This window comes from Saccostrea echinata, unplaced genomic scaffold, assembly GCF_033153115.1.
Source record: "Saccostrea echinata isolate AGI-Se365-2 ecotype Australia unplaced genomic scaffold, CSIRO_AGI_Sech_v1 ptg000056l, whole genome shotgun sequence".
Lineage (NCBI taxonomy): Eukaryota > Metazoa > Mollusca > Bivalvia > Ostreida > Ostreidae > Saccostrea > Saccostrea echinata.
In genome coordinates this window covers 237,981-265,909 of record NW_026889805.1, presented here as the reverse complement: position 1 = coordinate 265,909, position 27,929 = coordinate 237,981, and the positions used below count along the sequence as shown (strand labels likewise).

At 34.4% G+C, this 27,929-nt stretch overlaps 2 protein-coding genes across 2 annotated transcripts; both read left to right on the top strand.

Annotated features, from left to right (window-relative positions):
* The first annotated feature begins 1,819 nt into the window (after nt 1-1,819).
* On the top strand, nt 1,820-10,376 carry LOC133173485 (probable tubulin polyglutamylase ttll-15). Its single transcript, XM_061308470.1, has 5 exons — nt 1,820-1,823; nt 3,217-3,325; nt 3,441-3,507; nt 8,748-8,875; nt 10,252-10,376. Exons 1-5 carry the CDS (start codon nt 1,820-1,822, stop codon nt 10,358-10,360), a joined length of 417 nt encoding a protein of 138 aa, XP_061164454.1. The 3' UTR covers nt 10,361-10,376.
* Nucleotides 10,377-20,296: 9,920 nt separating this feature from the next.
* LOC133173484 (protein IMPACT-like) lies at nt 20,297-20,695 on the top strand. The gene has a single exon (XM_061308469.1). It carries the CDS (start codon nt 20,297-20,299, stop codon nt 20,693-20,695), a length of 399 nt encoding a protein of 132 aa, XP_061164453.1.
* The last annotated feature ends 7,234 nt before the right edge of the window (nt 20,696-27,929 follow it).

The window sequence follows — 27,929 nt, the reverse complement described above, 5'->3', positions numbered from 1 at the left end:
TAGATAAAACGGTAGGAGAAGTAGTGCTTTGTAAGAACAATTTTGATTCCACAATATGTAATGAAGCTATCGCAATAAGTTTCCATTGCTCTTGCCAAGTGGGTCTTGAAAAGTTTGTATTTCTTATACGTTCCAATATAAAACTTTAATTGCCTCTTATGGCCCCACTCTATCCCTGGGGGTCATGTGTGGACAAATTAAATCTACACTATGTTATGAAGCTTTCAAATAAATCAAACTTTTCTGACTCAGTGGTTCTTGAGAATAAGACTTTTGAAATTTTTAGTCATCTTATATCTCCTTAAAATGAGCTTTACCCTTATTTGAACAAACTTAAATCCCCTTTACCCAAGGAATCTTTTAGGCAATTTTGTTTAAACTGGTCCAGCAGTTCTTGAGAAGATAATATTGTAAAAATTTTACGCCAAAGACAACAACAACAACAGAGATTATAATCAGAAATAAAAGTTTATTTGATCCGTCAGATCAAATGAGCTAAAAATAAAGGCTGGTGGTGGTGGGGGTGGGGGGGGGGTGGGGGTGGGGTGGAACACTTGCCTAACAAAATACTCAATATAAAGCCTATCCCAAAATTTTGCATTCATAGGGTGAGTTTATGCTAGCAAACTTTTCCAAAGTGCCATGATATTTGGTTCTTGTCGAAGGGAGGGACCAAATCAACGTGAGGGAATGGTTTAACAACATACAAAATATAAAGTTTTACAATAGAAATTAACTCTTTGTTTCTCTATATATTTTATCACACCTCTAGTGTGTTTCTTGTTATTTTGATTAGAATAATGATGATTAATTGCTGCCTAGTCCAATTTTGTACAGGCCCATATAGTAATTATGGTATTTGTACCCTGTTTACCCGTTTACCGGTCTGCAACAAGTCTGGTGAGGGTCTCTGTGAGTAATTTTCGAACATAATTTGGTTCATTTTTGCATACTCAAAATATGAAAACAGTCATGTATTTTGTAATGGATTTAAGCCTTGAGCTCAGTTGTAGTTTTCTTTGTGACCTGGATGGAAGGAAAAATGAACAAGAAATTTATTTGCAGAGGTTTTCTATAAACTTGACAACCATCCTAGAAAATAAATGTTTCATCCAGGTAGGGCAAACGAGAGAAAAAAATAAACCCTGGACAAGGATTGTACACAAAAAGTTTACTGACTTTGACCTTTCATCTATAAAAATTAGAAAGAACGTTTGCTCTAGACAAGTATATGTTTATGCAAAGAGATTTTCTTACCTTCACCTTTCATCTAGAAAATTGGCTCAATGTCACCGCAAACCCTCTACCCGAGAGGACTCTAAGTATAAAGTATGAGCTCAAAAGAGCCAAGCGGGGAGAAAATATGCTCTGAACAAGGATTTTACACAAGGAGGTTTTCTTTACCTTGACATTTGTTTGAAAAAAATGGCTCAAGTCCTTGAACACCCTTCGCCAATGGATACTATGTGAGTAAAGTTTGAGCCAGGTAAGGCCAAGGGGAGAGAAGACATACTCTGAACAAAGTTTTCTTATGCAAAGCTATTTTCTGACGTTGATCTGTCATCTAAAAAATTGATTCAAGGTCACTGCATACCCTCTACCCAAGAACGATCTATTGTTTGAAAGAGTTAAATATCAGCAATTATCAACCTTGCCTTTGAATAGTGCATTCAACCAAGACTGAGGCAAAATAGGGTTATCGTTTCCCACTGTCACATTTGGGTTGTAGGGGTGCCATTAAGTAGTGTTAAGGTTTGGGACCAAATTGTTAGCAATTTTCTCTTTGTCATCTTTGGACAACATTTAAAATAGCACTGCTATGGGTAAGTATTCTTATTTAGTATATCTTGTCAACTTTTTGAGGGATCTCCGGCTCTCTGGCCCTGGAAGGGACCAGTAGACTAAACCAAACATTTTTTTTACATTGCATTGTGAGATGAAGTTAAAGAAAGACTACTACCTCCCTTACCTTTGAAGTGTAAAAACAACAAAGTTCAGGTTAGCTTACTGGCCCTTTTTCTTCAACAGGACCCTTCGAAAACCTGGCAAGTGGTTTTCCCTAAGGTCCTTAACCTTTCACTAGTGTTACTTTGTTCTAGTAGCCAAAGATGTTCTCGAAATGAATGCTTGAAATACGTGCCCCATCCATGGCACCACTTGGTGGTACCACTACAGCAACATTCTGATAGCGGGAAACGATAGTCCTAGGGGCCCTCTACCTTGCCCCAGTAATGATTTAAAGCACACTTCAAAGATAAGGGGTATAACATCTGACTTTTAATCCGTATATCAATAGACAAAGTGAAAAACAACAAAGTTCAGGTTACCTAACTGGCCTTTTATAGTCATTGGAACCTGTCAAAAAGTTGACAAAGGATACTCCCTAAGGCCCTTAACTTTTTTCCAGTTTAGTGTTAGTTTGTTCTAGTGGTCAATGATGGTTGAAAAATGAAAGCATGAAAGATGTTCCCCACCGTTGGCACCACTTGGTGGTGCCGTTACAGCCTCAAACCGATTGCGGGAAAGATAGTCCTAGAAATCTTCTATCTTGCACAGTAATGATTTAAAGCACACTTATAAGATAAGAGGTATAATAGCTGCTTGAAATATGTAACCCGCCCTTGACACCACTTGGTGGTACCACTTCAGCCTAAATTTTATGCCCGTATATAATAGCCCTGTGGACCCTTTTACCTTGAGCCAGTAATTGTTCGAAGCACACTTCAAGGATCATAACTTAAAATAGATTAAGTTACCTTCAAACCCTTATCAATGTAAATATTAGGAGTAAGCAAATTTCAGGTTAGCCTTTTGGCACCATCATGTTCCTGAGACCCGTAAAAGAGCTTAAAAGGGATTCTCCCGGAAGTACTTAACCTATTTCCAATGCTGTTTTATTCTTAAGCGGTCAAAGATGGTGACATTTTATTCTTTTTGTTTGTTTGTTTGTTTGTTGTGAAACCGCATAATTTTCCTTATGCAGGTGAGCTTAACTGCCTCCAAGTGTTTGAATTATTAATAAATAATTAAGTGTTGCATTAATTATCTAATTATTAATTATAAATTGTCGAAAATGAGGCATTAAACAGTATTGCGTCAGAGTACTCTCAGTCCTTTGATGAATTTCCTTAGTGGCTGCTAGCTTCTACGGGCTTAATGGCTGCTGTTATTGGCTGCTAGCTTCAGTCTAGTGATAACTTTGGCTGTGCCTTGTAGGTCACAATGTTAGGAAGTTGTGGCGTGATATTTCTGCTGCCATCAAGACTGTTTACTTACAGAAGGAGGCGGCCATCATTTCCGCTACAAATATGTACTCTTCTTCAAGGTCAGTACATCTTATATCAGGACTTTGTTTAACAATGGCTATAAAATACATTATATTCTCTATAAAATTTAATTAACATGTGAAGTAAGAGTTTAGTATTTATACTGCTTTGTAGAAATTTCTTTGAATTGGTTCGATTTGACTTTGTCCTAGATGAGGATTTAAATGTGCACCTTATGGAGGTAAGTAGCTTTACAGAAATTATAGACTGTGTTAAAGGATAAATACATACATACATACTTTTTTCAGAATCTGTAGCATTTTTGTTATACATTTACTGTAAACTTGGAAATTTACTGTTGTGTTAATTACGCAAATTAGAAGCAAGAACATTACGCGTTTTTGGTAATTCCTGCAATACTAGGATTATGTATTGTTAAAACTGAATAAAATATGCTGCTTAAAGGTGTTTGTACGTGGGGGATATTTACACAAAGGCTGTTTTATGGTATATTTAACGTTAATTTTCATGTTTACAGTTTTTGTCTATATAATTGAATAAAACATGTGATTGAGCAAATAATTCATTATGAGGTACATGAAAATGTAAATGAAATTGCATACTCTTTTCACCCAGTTAAAGAAGAGAAAAAATAATGGACAGAACAAAGTAATATTCTTTTGATGGCTGGAGATTTTAAAGAATGTTCATCTGAAAGGAGGGTAGTCCAAAAAATATAATCATTTAAAAAAATACATACCACTGTTACAACAATTCCCTGCATCAAGAAAACGTATATTTAATGTGCTACAGAATGAACATTGGGATCGATCCTATAGTCATACATAAATTTTACACATTTTCAACTTCTTCTCAAGAATCGTTTTTATCAATTTCAATCAAACTTGCCGCAAAGTATCCTTAGGTAAAGGGGATTCAAGTTAAATGAAGGGCCAGAAAAGATGAAACTTACATGAAGCTTCCTGACATAGTGTAGATTCAAGTTTGGTCATATCATGACCCTCAGGGGTAGGGTGGGGCTACAGAAGAGATCAAAGTTTTAAATAGGAATACATGTTTCTAGGAAAAAATCTTTAAAAAATCTTCTTAAGAATGGCAGGGTCATAATATGCCAGCAAGTTATTTAGATTCACCTTAATTAGGGATCAAAGTAGGAATTGGAAAAATCTTTAAGAATTGTTTATTGTAATCTGCATAAAAGACCTTTTTTGCAGAACAGAAGCAGAGTTAATGTGATGTTAAGGTGTCTTTCGTCCATCCGTCTGTTCTAGCTTTCTGTCTGTCTGTCTGTGAACAATTTTCCAAAATGCTATTTCTCCTCCACTACACTAAGATACATAATTCTGTGTATCAGTTTTTGATTTTGATGAACAGAGTTGCGATAGTTAGTGAAAAATATAAATACTTTCAAAACGCTACTCCTCCTATAATTTTAATCTGATTTAAAAAAAAAAAAGACTTTGGACAAAAGTAGGTTGAAAGAAAACATATGGGGATAACAAACAGTATTCAAGCTCAGAAGTCCATTAAGCAATACAAACTTTGGAGCAGAGCAAACACGGACCTCTAAAACATCAGAGGTGGGATCAGGTGCCATGAAGGAGTGAGCATCCTCTGCCGGCCGGTCACACCCGCCATGTGCTCTAAATGCTACTCCTCCGACAGTCTTAGCCTGATTGCAAGTAATCTTGCAACAGAAAGAGACTTGACCAAGGATCATCATTCTATTTATTGCTGTTGCAAAGTTTCAAGTCCAAGTGCTTTGTTACAAGTACAAAACAGTAGAGCTACAATCTCGTCAGAGACTTCTGTGGTGCTTACTGTATCAGATCTACATTGGAAGTTTGGTGATGTTAAGATGCTTTCGAGAAAACCAATAACGTTTTATGCATGGTTCCATATTGTCCCGACATCATATTTGCCAGGCCCGTAGCAATGGTATCAAAAGGGGGGGGGTGTCCCAAAAAATCTGACAAGCAAAAAAAAAAAACCTAATCAACTGTCCATATCCTGGAATCTGCCAGTGCTCAAACCTAGATACCTAAAAAATTGGGGGGGGGGGGCAACCAGCATCCCAGCATCTAAAGGAAAATTAGTCAAAGCAAAATACTATACTCAGAAAAAAGGGGCAGCTTCCCCTTCTACAGGCCTGTTTGCAAGATAGGAACCATAATTATATGAATTATATTGATAACGTTAATTACAAAACGTAGATTACTTTGTACAAGATTAAATGATGTAAAATGTGTACTGTGTACAGATCAATGCTCGTTTCAATGGTTTACGTGTTTGATTGGTCAGGATGAATGAATAGATTGATATGCAGTGACAGTTTTACTTATATTTTTTAAGTATTGTTGATAACGAAAAACAATTTAATTCTGCTTATAACGCGGTATTTGATTGGATAAAAATTTACTTTATATGGTATAAAATGGGTTGCCTACGTCACAATGACTTGCGTCAAGAACGTATCGATCCGCCTGACGTTACATTTAAATTTTGTACAATTTGATGTCATTTTTTGAGGGCAATCATTTTTTTACACTGAATGAATGAAAACTAAATTATAAGGGATGAAATTAGCTACCCAATTTATATGGTATAAAGTGGGTTGGAAAAGCTTACGCTTTTTTATAAACCGCTTCGCTTAAACTGCCCAAACACACTTATACCGCATAAATATGGTAGCTATTAAATAAATTCCTTAAATGGATCCTGAAAACGAACCACTCACCTCAGGTTAAAAGAATATATAATTAACGAGGTTGGATCTTGATATTTAAAGTCTTAAACTTTTTGTCAAGTATATTATTATTCTTTACACACATTGCTTAATTAAAAATAAAAACAAAAAATGAGGGTCAATATGCTTCTTTTGGCGCTACAGTACATTTAATATGACCTTTCTGCACTGTAATTTATGTCTTAGTCAAAAATCACATCTTCGATGTTTATTTTATATTAAAATTGGCTCAATTTTTTCCTGGACTTTCAGAATATATTTACTTTATTTGTCACAATGTAATGAAAGAATTCAGAAGAAATAATTTGATAGATATTTCAGAACCAGCATAAAACATTTCACTGCAAAAAACAGCTCTGTTTGCAACCAGCATGGAAAAATAGGAATTTTAAACTTTAAAGTACTGTATATATTTCAAAAGGAAAAAAAAATGATCATTTTCTTCTAAAACTTCCGCCACAAAATATAGTTCCTGACTTAATCCTATATGAATGGAACTTAATCGCGGTTTTTTCATTGGATATAGTTTAATTTGCATTGTAGAATCCAGATTTAATGTTAGAACTTAAAAATGATGCAGAATTTTCGAAATAAAGGTCCAGACCAAAATCTGCTCAAAAGCTGAAGATCGAACCTCCTTAACAATGTATTTCTGTAACTAATTTGTCATATAACTTTTATTTGTTTCTGGTTGCATTTGATGGACTTGGTTTTGTTAACATGAATTACACAAATTGAGCGACATGTTTATTTTTTTTTAATTTCACTTTAGACAAAAATCTGAAAATGTGAAAATTCTATATACATGTATTCATCAGGCATTGTTATATTCAAAAGCCATAACTTAATGCATAGCATATAATTGCTGTTTTTTAAATCAATGGTCCAATCATTGCCTGTTCAGCCTAAGCGACAGACCGAAAAGCCACTTGTTAGACTACAGGGTTAGGGTTTGGATCTCAGGGGGTTCTTACCTGTGTATTAACACTTAACAATGTTAGTTTGATAACTAGACTTGTCATTAACAAAATACTACAATATATTTACCAATTATTTTAAGAAAAATGTAATTTAAATTGCTTGCGACATCCAAGTAGTATTATGGACAGATTATGTGAGAAAAGGTGTAAAGAGTTCTTATCAAACTGTAAAATGTTTGTGATATATGTCTAACCCATTTCCAAGTGGGTCCAAATTGGTCATAGCTTAACAAATTCATGATATTCAGGTAATTTTTAAAAGCCCAGGGCCTCGTTTTTTGTTTTTTATTTTACTTTAAATGTGCAGTTTTTCTCTTATTTCCCCCTCTTTCTCTTTGTCACCTTGTATGGAGTCTTCTCCTTTGACTGTTTACCTGCCTATTAAACAGAACCTTTACCGGCTAAATTTGAACGGTATGAAAATCTGGAAAAAATGCTTTCATGAAATTCCTATGCACAAGGATATGAAATATAAAGCTTGTAATATTCCAATATGGTACAACTCAAACATAAAGATTGATAGTAAGAGTATTTTTATAAAAAAAATGGTATCTCAAAGGTGTTAAAACTGTTGGAGACTTCCTGTCTGATGATTGTTTTTTTCTTTCAAAGTCTGCTTTTCAACAAAAATTTAATATTCCTACTTTAAATGTAATGCAGTTCAGTAGTGTCATTTGTGCTATTGCAAAATGCTTTAAAAATCTGGCAATTGAGAGAACATCAATGAAGTAAAGTTGCTTGCCTTATTTACCATTCTATTATGAAAATATTTTGTTAAATAATAAATGTACAAAAATTATTTATAATGTCATAAACAAAAATTGTATGCAGCCTACAGCAATTTCAAAGTAGAATGTAGAGTTGACTCCCCATGGAGTGAATGATATATGCACACAAGATGTTTTTCGAGTATGTTTCAAGACTACAAATGATTCTTCTGTACAGTGGTTTCAATACCGACTTCTTCATAGAATTCTTCCTGTTGGATATTATCTTAAAAAAGTTAACATTAAAACATCTGATTCATGCAACTTTTGTAAGGAGAATATTGAAACTATTCAACATGTATTTGTAACTTGTAATGACATAGTGGATTTATGGAGAAATTTGAGTATGCATATCTGTAGAACAACCTCTAAAAGAATTGGTTTTAATATTAAAAATATTATTTTTGGTGAAATACCACTCACTAAAGATAACATGATTATAAACTTTATTAAATTATACACTAAGCAGTATATTTTTTCTTGCTCATCACAATGTAAAAAACCAAACTTTTTTGGCCTTATAAATCATATGAAAATGAAATATAACATTGAGAGAAGTGTATCAATCTATAACTCTAAATTTTCATTGTTTGAAAAGAAATGGGACTTATGGAAGAAAATGTTTGAACCCAGTTGAAATGTTTTTCTTTTTAACCGACCTATGGAATATTATGGAATGTTTTATATTTGTTTTTTCCAATAATTGTTTATATTTTTTTTAATATGTGAACAACAGATACATGTATAATGATTTCTGTCCTCTTAAAGCAGCCTTCATATTTCTTCATCATATTTCCAGCTTAATCCAATAAGTGTGAGTGACTCTATGAATGTGTGTGTGTGTGTGCAAAAAATCCAATTTGACCATTATGCAATTTTATGCTAAGGCTGTGGAAAAGATATTAGCTCTCTGTGGCAATCGACCATTATATGTTTTTTTTTCTGTTAACGTGTCTTAAATTTCCAGGTGAACATGTCTCCTAACCTGTCCTCAGGTCACTTCCCACGAAATGCCGAGATGTATGAAAAAGTAATGTTCAATTTGCTGAGTGTTGTCTTAGTCACTAGGCCAGTCAAAAATGACTTCTTTAAAAGGTATGGGATTCACATTTGATATCTATACAGCACTGAGATTAAAATTAGTAATTGATATGTTTTTTTTTCCTTTGAAACTCTCCATTCTGAATTTTGGATAAGTAGAAGGGTTGGATTTCTGACAAAGTCACACAGGACTATTGGGGCTTGATTTAGATAATCTTGTTCCTTTTTTTAGCTCAAAGAGACGTTGCATACAGTATCCTTGGGTAAAGGGGATTCAAGTTTGCTTAAATAAAGGTCCAGGGTTTCTTGAAAGGGGAAATAATTAAGAATAGGCACCGGTACGGTAGCCTAGTGGAAGGGCGCTCGCTTTGTGATTCGGAGACCCAGGTTCCATTCTCGTTCGCCGCACCGCGTCAAACCTTAGACATAAACATAGAAAGTGACTGTTCCTTTGCCAAAAGCCCGGTACTAGAAGTGAAAGTCACTAGTCTTTCGGACGAGTCCTTGAAAACTGAGGTCCCGTGTCACAGTAATTGTTGGCACAATGAAGAACCCGCACTGCTCAATGGCCCCGAGTGCCGTGTATAGGTAAAAATTTGAAGCCCTTCACCGTTATATGGTGACGTCCCTATATGAGTAAAAATTTCTCGAATGGGACGTAAAACAACATACATCAATCAATCAATCAAATAAAAATAGTTAAAAATAGACTTGGTGTCACAAAAAATCTTTTTCTCACGAACCACTGTTTCTAAAAAGATGAAACTTCCTGATAAGTGTTGATTCAAATTTGATGTGGTCACAATAGGTGATCAAATTTTTACATGGGAATATGTATAGGAAAGAAGGTATCTTTCAGACAATTTAGACCACATGTATTGCCCACAAAGATTTTAAGATATGTGTTTTCATAAAGATTTTACACAATATATCTGAAAACTGAAGTGGGTGATGGCTGTGGACACCATTTTCTAAAGGAAAATAACCCATTCAATGAGTCATTTTGAGGTCTTTTCTGTTTCAAACTTTGAAATGTGACAGATTAATGACGTCTTATTTCCAGACCAGACATCCTTTATACCATTTTCTTTCCTGATCATAATCATATATTCAACTCATATGTAAGGAATTTTCAAAACTTTTTGAAACATCAATTTTTTAGGGCATAATAAAGCCAAAACCGTACATACTTATTTCTTTAAAGTCTTCTATAGAACAGCAAGAAGAAATGATTAGTTTACTGAATACAAATTCTTGTAAAAGTAACATGTAAATATGGTGCATTATACTAATTATTTACCGATACCTGGAATTTACTTATTTTCATTTTTTATTCAGCCTAATTATATAACCACACCTATATTTCAGATATCATGCAGGTAGGAATTAAATAAATTTCAAAGCTTTGTATTTGTCTTTGATTTGAACAGTTCAGAGGATGAAGCCAATATGAGAGTCTCTGACAAGGACATTTCTGTGTTCCCTGAGTGGTGTCTCAGTAAATCATGTCTACACAGCTGTAGGGAAGAGGGAAGTTAGTTTTATACTCTGTGTTCCCTGAGTGGTGTCTCAGTAAATCCTGTCTACACAGCTGTAGGGAAGAGGGAAGTTAGTTTTATACTCTGTGTTCCCTGAGTGGTGTCTCAGTAAATCATGTCTTCATAGCTGTAGGGAAGAGGTAAGTTAGTTTTAAACTCTGTGTTCCCTGAGTGGTGTCTCAGTAAATCATGTCTTCATAGCTGTAGGGCAGAGGTAAGTTATTTTTATACTCTGTGTTCCCTGAGTGGTGTTTCAGTAAATCATGTCTGCATAGCTGTAGGAAAGAGGGAAGTTATTTTTATACTCTGTGTTCCCTGAGTGTTGTCTCAGTAAATCATGTCTACACAGCTGTAGGGAAGAGGTAAGTTAGTTTTAAATTCTGTGTTCCCTGAGTGGTGTCTCAGTAAATCATGTCTGCATAGCTGTAGGAAAGAGGGAAGTTAGTTTTATACTCTGTGTTCCCTGAGTGGTGTCTCAGTAAATCATGTCTACATAGCTGTAGGGAAGAGGGAAGTTTGTTATTATACTCTGTGTTCCCTGAATGGTGTCTCAGTAAATCATGTCTACATAGCTGTAGGGAAGAGGGAAGTTTGTTATTATACTCTGTGTTCCCTGAGTGGTGTCTCAGTAAATCATGTCTACACAGCTGTAGGGAAGAGGGAAGTTAGTTTTAAATTCTGTGTTCCTTGAGTGGTGTCTCAGTAAATCATGTCTACATAGCTGTAGGGAAGAGGTAAGTTAGTTTTATATTCTGTGTTCCCTGAGTGGTGTCTCAGTAAATCATGTCTTCATAGCTGTAGGGAAGAGGGAAGTTATTTTTATACTCTGTGTTCCCTGAGTGGTGTCTCAGTAAATCATGTCTTCATAGCTGTAGGACTTGTGTAAGTTTGATATTGTACAGACAAAGCATATTCTTTGGAAATAACTAAGTCTGTATCTTTAGTACTTAGGATCTCAAAGCTTTGTAAATTAGATGCAATTTTTGTGCAGCATGCTTTGTGTCTCTATCTCAGGGCCTTTTAAAAGGGGATTTAAATTTCTAAAAAAATGAAAGATAAAAAACGCTGTCGATTTAAAAATCCCAGGGATTTCGTTCTTTATCAAGTAATTCTTTCACTTTCCCATGAGCTAATGTCAACAAAATGATACTTTTAGAAAATAAAATGTCATAAAAGAGGCTTGAAAAGTGTTTCTTTTTTGGAGTTATCGTTCATTTCATACATTTTATTTTAATTATATAAGAAGGAAATCTATCTCAATATTCAATGTTTACAATGAACAGTATGACGCATATGAACATGCATTTATTTACAGAAGTTTATTTGGTGACTGATTTCCATTATCAATTTTGCTGGAAGTTTAAAACATGATCAAGATAATAATAATAATGAAAATAAGAAGAAAGCATTTCCAATAAAGGAGTATAAACATGGAAGTTTGTATTGTAGATGTGTAAGTTATGTAGCCAATGTGTGTCTCTGACAATGAAGGAAACACTGAAGCTGGCTTATCTAGAGCATGTTAATAAGGGAAGCTGTGGTCGTGTCCTCCCACAAAAAATGGTAAGCTCAATCAGCTGGTAATGAGAGCAAACTGAAGATGTTCACAATAGAAACTTTATTATCTCAGTAGTCTTCAGACACAAAATGTCATAGTTAACTCCCATACATTGCAATCTGTAAATGAACAGTCTTAAGTAGCATATCCAACTATGTCTAAACTACTGTTTAAACTACTGCACTAGCGTAGAGTATTTTTAGGTCACCTGAGTCAATCACTTATTCATGTGACTATTGATTTTATAAGCATTGAACCCTTCACCAAAATTGTGAAATTCATGGCCCCAGGGTCAGGGGTTCAGGAGTTAAGGTGGGGCTCTAATGATCATGTAGTGAAAATGCACAAATTCTTTAAAATTCTTCTCTTCTCCACCTGTATATTTACCAGATAAACTAAATGCATGGTTAAGATGAGCAAGGATGCCTCTTCCAAATTTGTGAAATTTGTGGCCAGGGTCAGGTGTTCTGGTGTTTGAGGTAGGGGCTCTGATGATTATATAGTGAAAATGCACTATTTCTTTAAAATCTTCTTTTCTGCCCCTGAGGATTTAGCAAACATACTTAGTGCATGGTTATGATAAGCAAGGGCACCTCTTCCAAAATTGTGAATTTCTCGGCCCCTTGGTCTAGGCCCTCTGGTGCTAGGGTGAGGCTCTGAATTTAAAATCTACTGAGAGGAGTTATTCCGTTTTGCTATTCACCTATGATAATTAATCACTGTAATGAAATGTATGGAGATAACGAACAGTAATCAAGCTCAAAAGTCCATTAAACAATGCAAAATAAGAGCAGAGCAAACACGGACCTCCAAACATCAGAGGTGGGATTAGGTGCCATGGAGGAGTGAGCATCCCATGCCGACCGGTCACACCCGCTGTGTGCTCCTTGTCATGATCGGGAAATAACGGAAAAATAGTGACTAGTGGGGACAAGTACAGTTTAGAAGGGTATATAGGAATCACCTTGTATGTCTATCTGTGCAATCTTAACTGGGCTATATCTTTTAGTGGAGAATCATTGGAGCTCATACTTGGTTCAGAGATTGTTTATAGCCCCAGAGTATGTCATAACCTTGATGCAAGGTCATTGTGGCATGTTCAAGGTAACTGACAGAAAAAGTATTGCATTCTTGTCCTGGCTATGACTGTTAAATACTCATTTTCGTGGGGGTTTAATTTACATTCTTTTCGAGGTGTGGAGAGACTCTCGAATTCATGACCACCACAAAATGTAAGATTTCAAATGCATTACTACTTAACACTTCTCCAATCACGAAATCAAATCCCCACAAACCAATATTTCTTTCTCAAACCTCGAAAATTTGACCCCACGAAAATATGTGATTTTACAGTACTTTGTAATAGAGAATCATCGGAAACTCATACTTGGTACAAAGATTGTTTATGACCTGAGTTTGTGTAGTAACATTGAAGCAAGTTCATTGTGGCAAATTTAAGGTCACTGGTGATTAAAGTGTGAAGATCATGACAGGTCTATAATTTTCTAATGGAGAAACATTGGATGTCCATACTTCACAAAAAGATTACTTATGACCAGAGAATATGTAATTGTCATTTTTTTAAACAAGGTCTTTTTGGCAAGTTCTAGGTCAAATTTGAGTAGGAACTTTTAAAAAATTGTGAAAAAAAATAAAGATGAACATGAATTTCTTTCAAAGTAAATTAAGACTAGAGGTAAATACATGTGTAGTTACAACATACTAAATAGTACTAATACATGAATTAAATTTACATATAACTTGTCTATAAAGTATTTACATGTATATCAAAATTACCCTTTTTCTATCTGTATTTTTAGGTCACCTGAATCACTAAAGTGATCTATTTATAATGTTATATATCTGTTTTTGTCTGTCGTTGTGCGTTAACATTGGAATAATTTCGGCTTTTTCTCTGAAACTGCTGAACCAATTTCAAAAATGTTTTGTATGTATCTATTGGTGAAAGTAAAGTTTAAAAAATTGTGAATCTCATGACCTTTGTCCCACTTGGGCCTGAGCAGAGGGGCTAAAATCAAAATTAACAAGCAGTCAAATTGTTGGCTTGATTGTAAAAAAAAACATTGAGCCCGCTATCAAATTTGTGAAATTTATGGCCCAGGGACAAGGTTTTCTGGATTTAACCCCTAACCCTAACCGCTTTTGATCGTGCAGCGAAAATGCATAAATTCTTCAAAAATCTTATCTGTTTCTGGATATTTAGCAGACAAAATAAGTGTATGATTACAACGAGAAATCTCCCAGGATAGTGAAATTCTCCACTACAATCATGTATAGGAATTTTTGCTCTGCTTTAAGAGTTATTTTTCTGATAATAATAATATTAATATAATAATCAATGTAAATAATGTAATTGATAGTTAAATTGAATAAAAAAAAATTACAATAATTTTTAAGTGATTAATAGAAAAAGTAATTTCATAGTTTTTAAAAATCAGGTAGATTTGTAAATACAAAGATGAATAAGATGAGACAAAAATATCTTACTTATGTAATTATATATATATATATATATATATATATATATATATATATATATATATATATATATATATATATATATATATATATATATATATATATATATATATATATATATATATATATATATATATATTATTCAAAGACCAAGCAAGGCCAATGGCATGAATATACTTTGCAAATACTGGTTTCATGTTAAAAGACTTTTGTCTTATGTATGGAGATAGTGATGGAGTGTAAATAGCACTGGCATGTACAGACAAGTTTCTGAATTATTGCTGATCACCAGAACTGTTTTATTGATCTCAGTTGATGGTCCTATTTTGCTTGTTTTTTGAGTTACAGGTTATTTTGTGTTATCTTAATATAATAATTTACCATTCTGTAGATCCTTTACAGGGTATTATTATACTGGGTGACGGTTAAGGCCTTTTGGGTCTCTCGATCAAATCCTTTAGAATTTTGAAATGATTTCGTTTATTTCTATTATATCATTTTAGACGTTGGAGTTCGCTTTAGAATGGTCTCCCTCAACAAAAGACCCAGAGTTTCAGAGTCTGAATAAGAGGAATAAGTTGATGTACATGTGGTTTGTTGGCAAATGTAGACAGAATGCCGCCTGGTATTAGACCAAACAATCAATCATCCGTTACAAAAGAATAACCACTAAAACAAAAACTGTCATGTTATTGCAGAATTCCTTATCTCCGACACAGAAGAGTTACATTGCTATTTTTTAAATTTCTTTCAGTGGAAATCTATTTAGGAGATTTAATCGAGTAAAATGTAAAAATAGACTCTTGAAAATATTAGGCGCAGTTTAGGTATTATTGCCATTAAGGCATCTGCCTGTGTTTATTTGATACCATTGCATATATTGCATGTACTCCTTGGTTTAACTTGGTTGTACCATTTTACATGTACAATTTGTGGGATATACTTCATTTTTTGTATGTTTGTTTTGTTAATACATATTATTTATATGATACATATGCAGGTGATCTTTTGTAACATATCAATTTTGTGTTATAAGTGGAGCATATCTCGATTTAGGGATTTCAGCTTTAGTGTGTTGATATAATTTTGGACATGCATGAAGATATTTTAATTTGTGGATTCTTATCATATAGTGCAATATTCAAACAGAAATGTAAATTAAATGTTTGCTGCTGAAATTAGGCATATGTTTTTGTCAGTTTTGTGTTAATTGTAATCAAACCACTATATAGGATTTAGCTTAGCTATATCTATTTATTTCCAAAAGGGAAATAATAGTGTAGTGGTTTGAGCTTTAATACGGACCATGGATATCGGCCTGAGTAGCTCAGTGGTTAGAACACCTGACTAGTAATACAGGGGTCCCAGGTTCAATTCCCAGTCAGGCATATACTTTTCTTTCATTCCTCCTTCTTTATTGAATACTGCAATAAAGTAAAAGTTCTGGTTAATACCTGTATGAAGTCCACAATGTTAAATTATGAATTGATTTAGAAGTACTGACTAGTATGCTTTAAAAGTTGTAGCTATGTATAATACATGCATGTACATTGTAACTCAGAAAACATTTGCTTCACAATAATTAGAATGTATGATGTTGATGTTAACATTTTAATTAACTTAAAAAGTTTTACTTCATTGCTAGTAATTAAAAAAACTCTTTCTACTCTGTTTTACTTCATTAAATTTAAGAAATGCCTGATGTAGACATAAGTCATCCTGACCTACTAATGGGCCACAATGTAGACATGAGTCAGCCTGACCTACTAATGGCCACAATCCAGACATCAAGTCAGTCTGACCTATCAATGGGCCAAAATGCAATCGTGAGTCAATCTGACCTGCTAATGAGCCACAATGAAGACATGAGTCAGTGTGACCTACCAAGATCATATACATATCAATACAAGTTGGCCTGATCCCTGTAAACGTAATTAGAAATAAGTACATCATGCATCCTTGAGTTTACTTATTTATTATTTGACAAACTATTGTTCGTTTGAAAAAGTACTTGCGTAATGCAACAAAATTTCCCACAATAAAACCAGTATTTGAAACTCTACATAAAAGAAGATGGATAAGCAGAGTAAAGGTTGTAAGTCCTGCCAAAGATATACTAGCGCTGCAAAAATAATTGCATTTTTAATATAAAAAATATTTTTATTACAAAAGGCCCATGGGCCACATCGCTCACCTTAGTAACTATGGCCCTTCTTCAACAGCAGATTCATAATTTGAACAATGTTGAATCTACACTACCTGAGGATGTTTCTGTGTTAATATGACTAATCTTGACTTTGCTGTTCTTGAGAAGAAAGAATATTACATATATACTACAGTGTATGTATTCTTATGTGTAACTTTCATCCCCTGTTGTTGCCCCACCCTACCCACAGGGGTCATGATTTGTACGAACTTCAATCTACCCTACCTAAGGACGCTTCTGTATTAATATGACTTATCAAGGCCTTGCTGTTCTTTAGAAGAAAATTTTTAAAGATATTTTCTATATATTAATATGAAAAACTTTGATCCATGTTGTTGCCCCACCCTGCCCCTGGGGCATGATATGAACAAAGTTGAATCTATGTAGTAATAAAAGGTTTTATAAAATAGTTCGGGTTCGGGATGTATATATTTGTATACGTCATGATCAGCTGATCACTGAACTACCATATCAAACCAGTTGTGAATTTACCCTGGATGTATACAGAAGTCTGTTGACACATGTCCCGTCCGGAGTCCAGAGCTCAGGTGGGTTGTAACCTATGTTACCCCTCACCATATTTCACAAGTTGTACTAACTAAATACTGTACTCCCTGATACAAACGCACTTCACAACATTGGCGTCGCCGGTAGGATTCCCCGATCGGTGAAGTGCGACATTATGTGTTCATATTTCGCGCCAATTTTTTCTTTGCTTTTCGTTAATCTTATCAAATAAAATTCTTTTTCAAAAAATAAATTCAATGGCGGTTTCTATCATTTCCTGTCTTTTTTCTCATTTTTTCATTTAGATTTCATTGTTGTCGGATTTTCTGATAACAATCATAAACATTTCACTCTCGATTTTCTGTCGGACTTTCTGATAGTTAATCAACAACACGTCTGTTTCTTCTATCTTTATTTTCTCAACAAAGTAGAACTTAATCAAAATGGCAACTAGTGAAAACCCTGTAGACATAAACAATGCCAGCTTTGGGGAATTAAAAACAATCCCAAACATAGGAGAAAAGAGGGCAGGGTTAATCGTGAGACTTAAAGAAGGAAAAGGGAAACTTTCTGTAGACGACTTAAAAGCACTAACAACAATCCCAAGCACAATCCGGGATCCCCTTGTGAGTGAGTGTGTGATTGTTTTCAGAGAGAGAGAGTGACACAACCCGAAAAAACACATCCAAATATTGAAGATGCTCTAAGTCAAATTACAAAATTACAATCAGAAATTGGTAAGCTAACAAAAGACATTGAAAGAAAAAATATACAAATTTCTCAGTCAGAAAAAGACATCACTGCTAGACAACAACAAATGGAATTTTTAAGAACATACATTAAGATCTGAACATGAAGAACAAGTGCACAAGTTACGACAAAATTTGAAACAGAGTTAGAAAACACAAAAGCACACTATGAAAACACAATTAGTAAAAAAAATGACAGCAAAGGACAAAGAACTTGCAGTGATGGAACAAAAACTTTTGGAACAAGACAGCAGGTGGGTTAGTAAAATACAACATTTAGAAAATAAAATCAAGCAACTTGAAGATGAAAAAATCAGTCGAGAAGTAGACAAGTTAGCCCCACAAGGAGTTTACAGAAACTTTTCATCGGTTAGCCTTGACACCAATGAGCCAAAGGGACCAAGTCCACCAAAAATGTTTACATTTGATGGAAAGAGTGACTGGAGACCCTTCTTCACCCAGTTGTCCCACATTGCATCAAGATACAAATGGTCCGATAAACAGAAACTGGACAAACTTATTGAGAGTCTTCGAGACAAAGCCTTGAAATATTTCAGTTCCAGACCAAGTTCAGATCAGAGAAGTTTTAAGAAACTGAGCGCAAAAATGAATGAGAGATTTGGCAAGAAAGGCCTCATATAATACGAAGACAATATCAAGATGTCAAACAAGGTCCTGAGGAATCCGTAGAAGAGTTTGCAGATAAAGTTTTGGAAATGACAACAGACGGATACCCAGACACACCAGAAGACTGTCGACAAACTGTTGCAATAGATGCATTTTTGAGAGGCTGCACAAATAAACAAGCCATGGACAAAAACCCACCCACATTAGACATTGCAACACAGTACATAAAAGGTGCAATCACAAATCAAAAGCTTATTTTAGGTCTTAAAAAGTCTGAAAGAAGAAGGGTGAAGTTTGAGAGTTCAGAGAGTGAGGGGGAGGAAGATGAAGAGAAAGTTAACAAAGTTAGGGCTATTTACAAAACAAAACAAACATCAACACCATACACAGAACAAACAAAAGTGTCAAGACTAGAGTCAAGGGTCAAAAGATTGGAAGATGACACAAGTGAAATAAAAACAAACATTCAAGATATTCTAAAAATTTTAAAATCCTCTAGTCAGAAAAACAATTACAGATCAAACAGTAGAGAGAGTGCAAGAGTTAGATCTTCGTCAAGTAGCCCAAGCAGACAAACTTGTTTTAAGTGTAATCAAGATGGTCACTATGCCAAAGACTGTCCTAATCGTAGGAATAGGTCACCATCACCCCAGTCTAAACCTTTAAACTTCAATAGGTTGGAGATGTAGGCCATTATCCAACCTATTCAGATACATTAGACAGGCCTCGTCTTAAAGTAAAGTTTAAAATACAAGAAATTGAACTTTACAAAGATGATAAATTGAAAAACACCCTTTATTCCCTTGTACTGTAAACAACAAAACAATTGATGCTGTGATAGATACTGCAGCACAAATCAATTATGAACTTTTTGAAACCCTCAAACCAAAACCAACACTGAATAAAGAAATAACTTTAAAAGGGACAGGTGAACATAAAATCATCAAAGCCAAAACAGCAGAAAAGGTTAAGTTAAGAATAGGGCCAATTGTACAAAGATGGGATATAGTGGTTGGGGATATTGCAGACTCATTATTACTTGGCCTTGATTTTTTGAAAGCACACAACAGCATTATCAATATGCAAAACTTGACTCTTATATTGGATCAAACATCAGTACCAATCACTAAGATCAAAACAGAGGGTTCTAAGAATGATTTTCAAATTTACATAATTTCTGTACAGAAAAGAACTGTCATCCAACCTCAAACAGTTCAAATAACACCATTAAATGTTGACAAATTCATTTTCAATGGTTCACTTTGTATTGAAACAGGAAAAATTTTTTCAAATTTTTTCAAAGGGTATTATGCCTCCTAATTCTGTGATAAATTAAGAACAAGCAAGAATTCCCTTTAGAAATCCAACAGAAAGATTTGTCACTATAAAAAAGGGTCCCACAACTCATAAAGCAGCATTTTGGAGTGGACACTTCCTTTGCAAACATACATAGAAATGGGCCGAAAACTCCAGGGAGATCGCGAATTATTACAGGCAGACTGTCAAAATTTACTGATAAGGAAAAAATTCTCCAAGCGCAAAGAGAACTGAACAAAAGTGACCGTGAAGCGTCTGACCAGTCTGACCAGTCCGCGCAACCAAATGCACCCGAAAGAACTTTTTACGTCACGCCACAGAGACCAATAGAAATAGCGGAAAACCGAAAGAAACTTCAGGAGATAAATAATCAGTACTGGAAGGAGAAAGTAATGACACGATTTGACACGATTTCCGAATGGAAATGTGTACAGAGAAAAAGTATTGAAACCAAAGCCAGAAAATATCCTTGAGATGACCCAATCGGATAAGGAAAAGCTTCAACAGATTTCTATGTCTACCATGGATTGCTCAGATGAAGGAAACACATTCAAAGCAGCTGCAGCAACAGTAGAGACGTACAATCAAGTCAGGAACTTTTATAAAAAAATTATTATTGACCCAGCCTACTCAACTGCTGAACACAATATTTTAGTGTACCGTTTTAAAGATAATACCGGCGCAATCCACGAGGGTCACAACGATGACGGCGAGTATGGTGCAGGGAGGCGGCTCGTCAAAGTTCTCCGATCACTAAATGTTACAAACAAGGCATGCGTTATCTCCAGGTTTTACGGTAAACACCTAGGCTTCCGCAGGTTTCAAATTATTGAAAACTTGACTGCAGACATTGTTCTTGCACATAGTGGCTAAATATGTGCCCATGTCAGGTAATTTCCTTATTGGAACTGTCACTGCTCTTTTCCATCAAAAATGATTATTATTAAATATTTAATAATGCTTCTTATTAATTATTTAATTATTTTTTGTTATTTATGTCTAAATTGACAAATTTTTTCCTTTCCTTTCTTGTATTAAACAATACGGATTTTTTACATCCGCAGTGTTTGGTCTAAAATTTGTTACTGCTTTTCCTTTCCGGTATTGAAATCCCGATACAGATCGAGATGACAAAGACACATTTTTGGTCAAAGCCTAAGGTACTCGAAATAAAATGACTTATCCTTTTTTTTGTACATACGCTGTATGTTTTTTTTCTTTTGTGTTTCTGTTATATACCTGGCTCTATGTTAAAAAAGAACTATTTGTTTACATGCAACTTCAATTGAATTGGCAATGTTTATTGCACTCTTTTTTATTGCGAGTGAGCCAGTGTTGGTGCTCTGTAACAGAATCAAAATAGATTATGTCTTTTAATATATCTTGCTTATCTCTAAATGTAAGGGGGTTAGGTTTATCTAGTAAAAGAAGATGTTTGTTTACATGGTTTAAAGAGAAATTTCCCAATCATTTTATTTATTTACAAGAAACACATTCTACTGAACAAGATCAGCAGATGTGGAAAACTGAGTGGGAATCGGATATCATTTTTACTCATGGAGTATCTAATAGCAAAGGGGTAGCAATTTTATTTCCACATCATATAGACTATAAAATAATTGAACACACAGGTGATGATATTGGCAGATTTCTGAAAGTATCTATTTTACTAGATGATTCAAAATTTACATTGATAAATATATATGCACCAACAAAAGATAACTCAGTTGAACAAGTTGAATTTTTAGATTTTTTGTTGAATCATTTAGAAGAAGAGAGTGATAAGAATTTGATATTAGGTGGTGATTTCAATATTACTTTAAACCCTATTATAGACAAACAAGGCGGAGGCATTGAAGGGAAATCCAAATACAGAGATAATCTAATCGCTGCAATGAATGATCTAAATTTAATAGATATATGGAGAGAAAAAAATCCAGATAGAAAACTTTTCACTTTTTTGCGAAAAATTCCAATTATTTTATCAAGATTAGATTTTTTTCTTGATTCCAGCTTTTATGGTACCTTTTGGAACGACAAGTATAAAACCATCAATAAAAACAGATCATAGTGTTATAACCATAACGTTAAAGGGAAAAAATTTTGTAGATAGAGGCCCTGGTTTTTGGAAATTTAATGCATCCTTATTACAAGATGAGGTATTTGTAGAGAGAATAAAAAATACAATTGCACAGTTAAAAGAAAAATACTTTAAGTTAGTTGAAATGGGATACAATTAAATGTGAACTAAGAGGATTTATTGTAAAGTATTCAAAACTAAAAGCTCGTAGAAATCGAAAGAGTGAAGAAAGTCTTATTAAGAAACTAGAGGAACAAAATGTAAAATTGGCAACAGATCCAACTGAAGAAAATATTAACATATATAATGAAATAAGAGAAGAGTTGGAAATATTAAATGATAACAAAACTAAAGGAATTATATTAAGATCTCAGGCAAAATGGTGTGAAGAGGGGGAAAAATGCTCAAAATTCTTTTTATCTTTGGAAAAAAGAAATTACAGAAATAAATGTATCTCAACACTAAATATAAATGAAAATATTGTACATTGTAAAAGTGAAATATTAGAGGAGGAGATGAAATTTTATAAGAAATTATATACATCTGACTTGGATTATAATGAATATAATGAAAATCTTGGCTATTTTGTAAATAATGTAAACATTCCAAGACTTCAAAAAAAGGAATCTCTTTCATGTGAGGGACCAATTACTTATGAAGAATGTGCAAATATTTTGAAAACTTTTAGACATAATAAATCACCAGGAACTGATGGGTTTCAAATGGAATTTTATGAGTATTTCTGGAATCAGATATCGGAACTAGTCATTGATAGTATAAATGAAAGCACTGAAAAACACACTCTCTCAGTTGACCAAAGAAAAGGAATAATAACTCTAGTTCCTAAAAAAGATAAAGCTAGAACTTTGTTAAAAAACTGGAGACCAATATCTCTTCTAAATTTTGATTATAAAATATTATCAAAGGTATTGGCAAAAAGGATGAAAACTTATTTACCTCATTTAATAGATTCTGACCAAACTGGATATTTAGAGAATAGATTTATAGGAGAAAATATTAGAACCATATCTGATCTTATAAACTATACTAGTATTAAGAATATTCCTGGACTAATTCTCTTAGTTGATTTTGAAAAGGCATTTGATACAATAGAATGGCCTTTCATCGATAAAGCTTTAGAAATATTTGGATTTGGTGAAAGTTTCAGACATTGGGTTGAAATCCTGTATACAGATATCTCTAGTAGTGTTATAAACAATGGGTATACAACATCTTTCTTCAAATTAACTAGAGGAGTAAGACAAGGATGCCCTTTATCACCCTACCTGTTCATGTTATGTGTCGAGCTACTTGCAATAGCCATAAGGGCAAATAGAAATATACGTGGTTGGGTTAGGGTTAGGGTTAGGGTTGGGTTAAGGTTAGGGTTAGGGTTGGGTTAGGGTTAGGTTAGGGTTAGGGTTAGGGTTAGGTTAGGGTTAGGGTTAGGGTAAGGGCACTTTGACGTGTTGCGTGTGCGGGATTGCGGGACTCCGCCTATTTTATCACGTGATTGTCAATCATTTCATTGTGAAAGTAGGTGTTTTCTTGCAGAATTTCTTTCGATTTGGACGTTTATATACTGTTGTGTTTTTAATGGTTGATTTTCTTGATGTAAGGTAATATTTTATTTGAGGTTATTTCATTTTTTAATTGCTAATTATCATGTATTGTTTGAGTAAGCAACGGCATCTTTTTTAAGGAAGTAATGCATAATCTTGCCTTATTTTTGCATTAAAAATTTACGGAAGTATAGGGCCGACTTCATTTGTTACAGATCGGCGTACGCCGAATTGCGCCGGTCATATGATCGGCGTAAAACGGCTAACTGGCAAATGAAGTAAACCGGCGAAAACAAAAAATAATTATACTATATAACAATCAATTAATTAAGATCTATCACTTTTTACGTTATGTCGTAGCAAAAAAAAGGTTGGATAATTAGAAATTCAATGTTTAAAAAAGTCATGGACCTCATGAAAAAAATTATTTTTAGAAATTAAGAACGGATTTTAAATAAATGAATGGAGATTTGTTCAAGAAATGCACACAATTAAAGAATATGCCGAATTGGTAAAAAGTATCCACATTTTATAAGTTGTTTTATCTTCCCGCCATATTTCTAAGACCGGCGAATTGCTCGCCGGTCATATCAGACCGGCGAGATCGGCGTACGCCGGCGAACCTTCCCCGGTCAAATGAAGCAACAAGCCGGGTTACCAAAGGTCAAGCGGCGCATTCGGCGTACGCCGAATTGACAAATGAAGTCCCACCAAAATGAATTTTTTGTGTTTCAGAGGACGAAGTTTATGTATATTTTTTTGTGTTCTTCAAAAGTACCTGGTAATTTAAAGTGTATTTTCAATGGTTAATTAGGATATATTCCTTTTAATTACACAATAAGAACATATTGATTGAAATTAAGGTCATTTAAGTTAACTTCAAATGATGCTGAGTATGCACACCAGTGTACTCGGGTATACCCTAGGTATACCCGGGTTTAACCCAGGGTATACCCGGGTTTTACCCAGGTTATACCTGGGATTAACCCAGGGTATACCCGGGTTTAACCCGGGTTATACCCGGGTTTAACCCGGGTTATACCCGGGTTTAACCCGGGTTATACCCGGGTTTAACCCAAGATATACCCGGGTTTAGGGTTAGGGTTAGGGTTAGGGTCAGGGTTAGGGTCAGGGTCAGGGTTAGGGTTAGGGTTAGGGTTAGGGTCAGGGTTAGGGTTAGGTTTAGGGTTACTGTGGGTTAGGGTAAGGGCACTTTGACGTGTTGCGGGTGCGGGATTGCGGGACTCCGCCTATTTTATCACGTGATTGTCACTCATTTCATTGTGAAAGTAGGTGTTTTCTTGCAGAATTTCTTTCGATTTGGACGTTTATATACTGTTGTGTTTTTAATGGGTGATTTTTTTGATGTAAGGTAATATTTCATTTGATTTTTTTAATTGCTAATTATCATGTATTGTTTGAGTAAGCAACGGCATCTTTTTTAAGGAAGTAATGCATAATCTTGCCTTATTTTTGCATTAAAAATTTACGGAAGTATAATGAATTTTTTGTGTTTAAGAGGACAAAGTTTATGTATATTTTTTTGTGTTCTTCAATAGTACCTGGTAATTTAAAGTGTATTTTCAAAGGTTAATTAGGATATATTCCTTTTAATTACACAATAAGAACATATTGATTGTAATTAAGGTCATTTAAGTAAACTTCAAATGATGCTGAGTATGCACACCAGTGTACTCGGGTATACCCTAGGTATACCCGGGTTTAACCCAGGGTATACCCGGGTTTTACCCAGGTTATACCCGGGTTTAACCCAGGGTATACCCGGGTTTAACCCGGGTTATACCTGGGTTTAACCCAAGATATACCCGGGTTTAACCCAGGATAATCAAGGGTTAAACCCAGGATATACCCGGGTATAACCCAGGATATACCCGGGTATAACCCAGGATATACCCGGGTATAACCCAGGATATACCTGGGTATTACCCAGGTATAATCAAGGATATATCTGGGTTTAACCCATGATAAACCCGAGTATAACCCAAGATATACACGGGTTTAACCCATGTTAAACCCGGGTATAACCCAGGGAAAACTTGGCCGTGATACAGGGTGAATATTATTGTGAAACCCAGGTATACGATGGGTTTACTTTGGTTTTCTACAGGTTTTTTACTCTTTATTCATATTTATTTTACTTAATGAGTATGAGAGCATATTTTTTTGCTTTCCAACGTTGTGAAGTAGGATCTTTTAATATTGTTAGTACAATTTTCAGCATATAAATTTTTTTCTGGATTTTACATCTTCTGCAAAGGGTACCATTTTAATATAACTGATTAAAGAGACCTTCTATTATGTTAGATAAGTAAAGTTAGCTTTATTTAAATGTATATAAAATTGAATCAATATGACTGGAACTTTTTTTTATTTAAAGATGAATACCGAGGAAGATGAGCAGACTTTTGCGGAAACTGTGATGGAGAACATGAACTTAGCGAATAGGTATTATCCTGTGAGCGAGTCACCCATGTTATTCTTCAAAAGAGATAAACGGGTATTCGTAAGAAGCGTGACAGTTGACGAAGCAGAAAGAGATGTTTGGCTTCAGTACACTTTTGATATTGATGGATGTGTTATTGAACTGAAGAATTTAAATGGAATACGAATGCCAGTTAGACATATAACACTCTTTCCGAATGAGAATGGCAGTTTACGTGAGATTAGAAGCACTTTAAAGAAACATGTAACAGAATATTCTAAAAGCGAGCTTATGAATTTCAGCAGCTCTTTAGGGTTTCAATTGTTTTACGAAAGAGGATGGGAGTGCTGGATAGCCATGATACCTGTACACAAGAAAGGTTCTGTAGCTTTTCCGAAACAGATAATCAGACAACAAACATGTAATTCATGATGGGTTGTTTAATGACAAGGTTAAAAATGAATGGCTTAAATTGACCTAAATCAATGTGAATTGTTTCAGTTCTTGTATTATGGACATAATTGATTTTTTTCTCGTATTTTGTCAGATCATTCTGTCATTTGACAGCAAGATTGTAAGATAATCACTGAATTGTATCTATTGCTGTGTACTTTTTAATAAGGAATATTAAAAAATGATCAAAGCACAGATTGAAAAATAATAAATAAATGATTGTTATATGAAATAGTTGTTTATTTTAAACCAAAAAAAAAATGCAAAGGTGCATGAATTAAACATTCGGATTACAATTTGATTTTGATTTTTAGGTTGCATTGACTTTTCTGTTAAATTGGGTCCAAAAATTCTTTTTCCAGATATTATGTGATAGTAAATTACCTGAATGATCTCTACAATAAGGGTTTACTCTGTGTGACAATTTGAACTTCATGCTTCTGGAGAGAATTGTTATGATAATTAATTATATTAAAAATCAATTACAATAAGCAGATATGAAGATATAAGACATCTGAAAACATAAGGATTTAAGATTTCTTAGGGCTCATTTAATTGAACATTATCTATTATTATTACTTAAGAATATCAACAATACATATGAAGTTAAGAATGATGAACAAAGTATTAACAAGAAAACAAAGACTGAAAAAAGGGCTACATCAAGGTTATTCCTTACACTTCCGCGTTTGGATAGATTTAAAAACTCATGCAAATGGACTTTGTATAACTATCATTCAACCCCAATCGGAACAACAGATATGAGGTTTATGGAGATAAAACTGGATGAACACTGCAAGAAAGGGTTAACTCGGACTCATCCATTTAAAGTCCGGGTTCGGGAAGGTTTAAGCGTTCATTCGATTAAACATCATCTACTTATATTACAACCCAAATATAAACACCAGATATGAAGTTTAAAGGGATAACCCTGAATGGACCCTAAAAATCAGGGTTAACTCAGGGTTGACCCTTTAACTTCCGGGTTCGGGAAGGGTTGAGGGTTCATTCGATTCAACACCATCTCCTTTACTTACAACTCGAATATGAACACCGGATATGAAGGTTAAAGGGATAACCCTGGATAAATCCTAAAAATCAGGGTTAAGTCAGGGTTGACCCTTTAACTTCCGGGTTCGGGAAGGGTTGAGGGTTCATTCAATTAACCATCATGTAGTTATCTTAAAACCCGAATATAAACACCAGATATGAAGTTTAAAGTAATAACCCTGAATGGACCCTAAAAATCAGGGTTAACTCAGGGTTGACCCTTTAACTTCCGGATTCGGGAAGGGTTGAGGGTTCATTCTATTTAACATCATCTCCCTAACTTAGAACCCGAATATGAACACCAGATATGAAGTTTAAAGGGATAACCCTGGATAAATCCTAAAAATCAGGGTTAAGTCAGGGTTGACCCTTTAACTTCCGGGTTCGGGAAGGGTTGAGGATTCATTCTATTTAACATCATCTCCCTAACTTAGAACCCGAATATGAACACCAGATATGAAGTTTAAAGGGATAACCCTGGATAAATCCTAAAAATCAGGGTTAGGGTTAGGGTTAGGG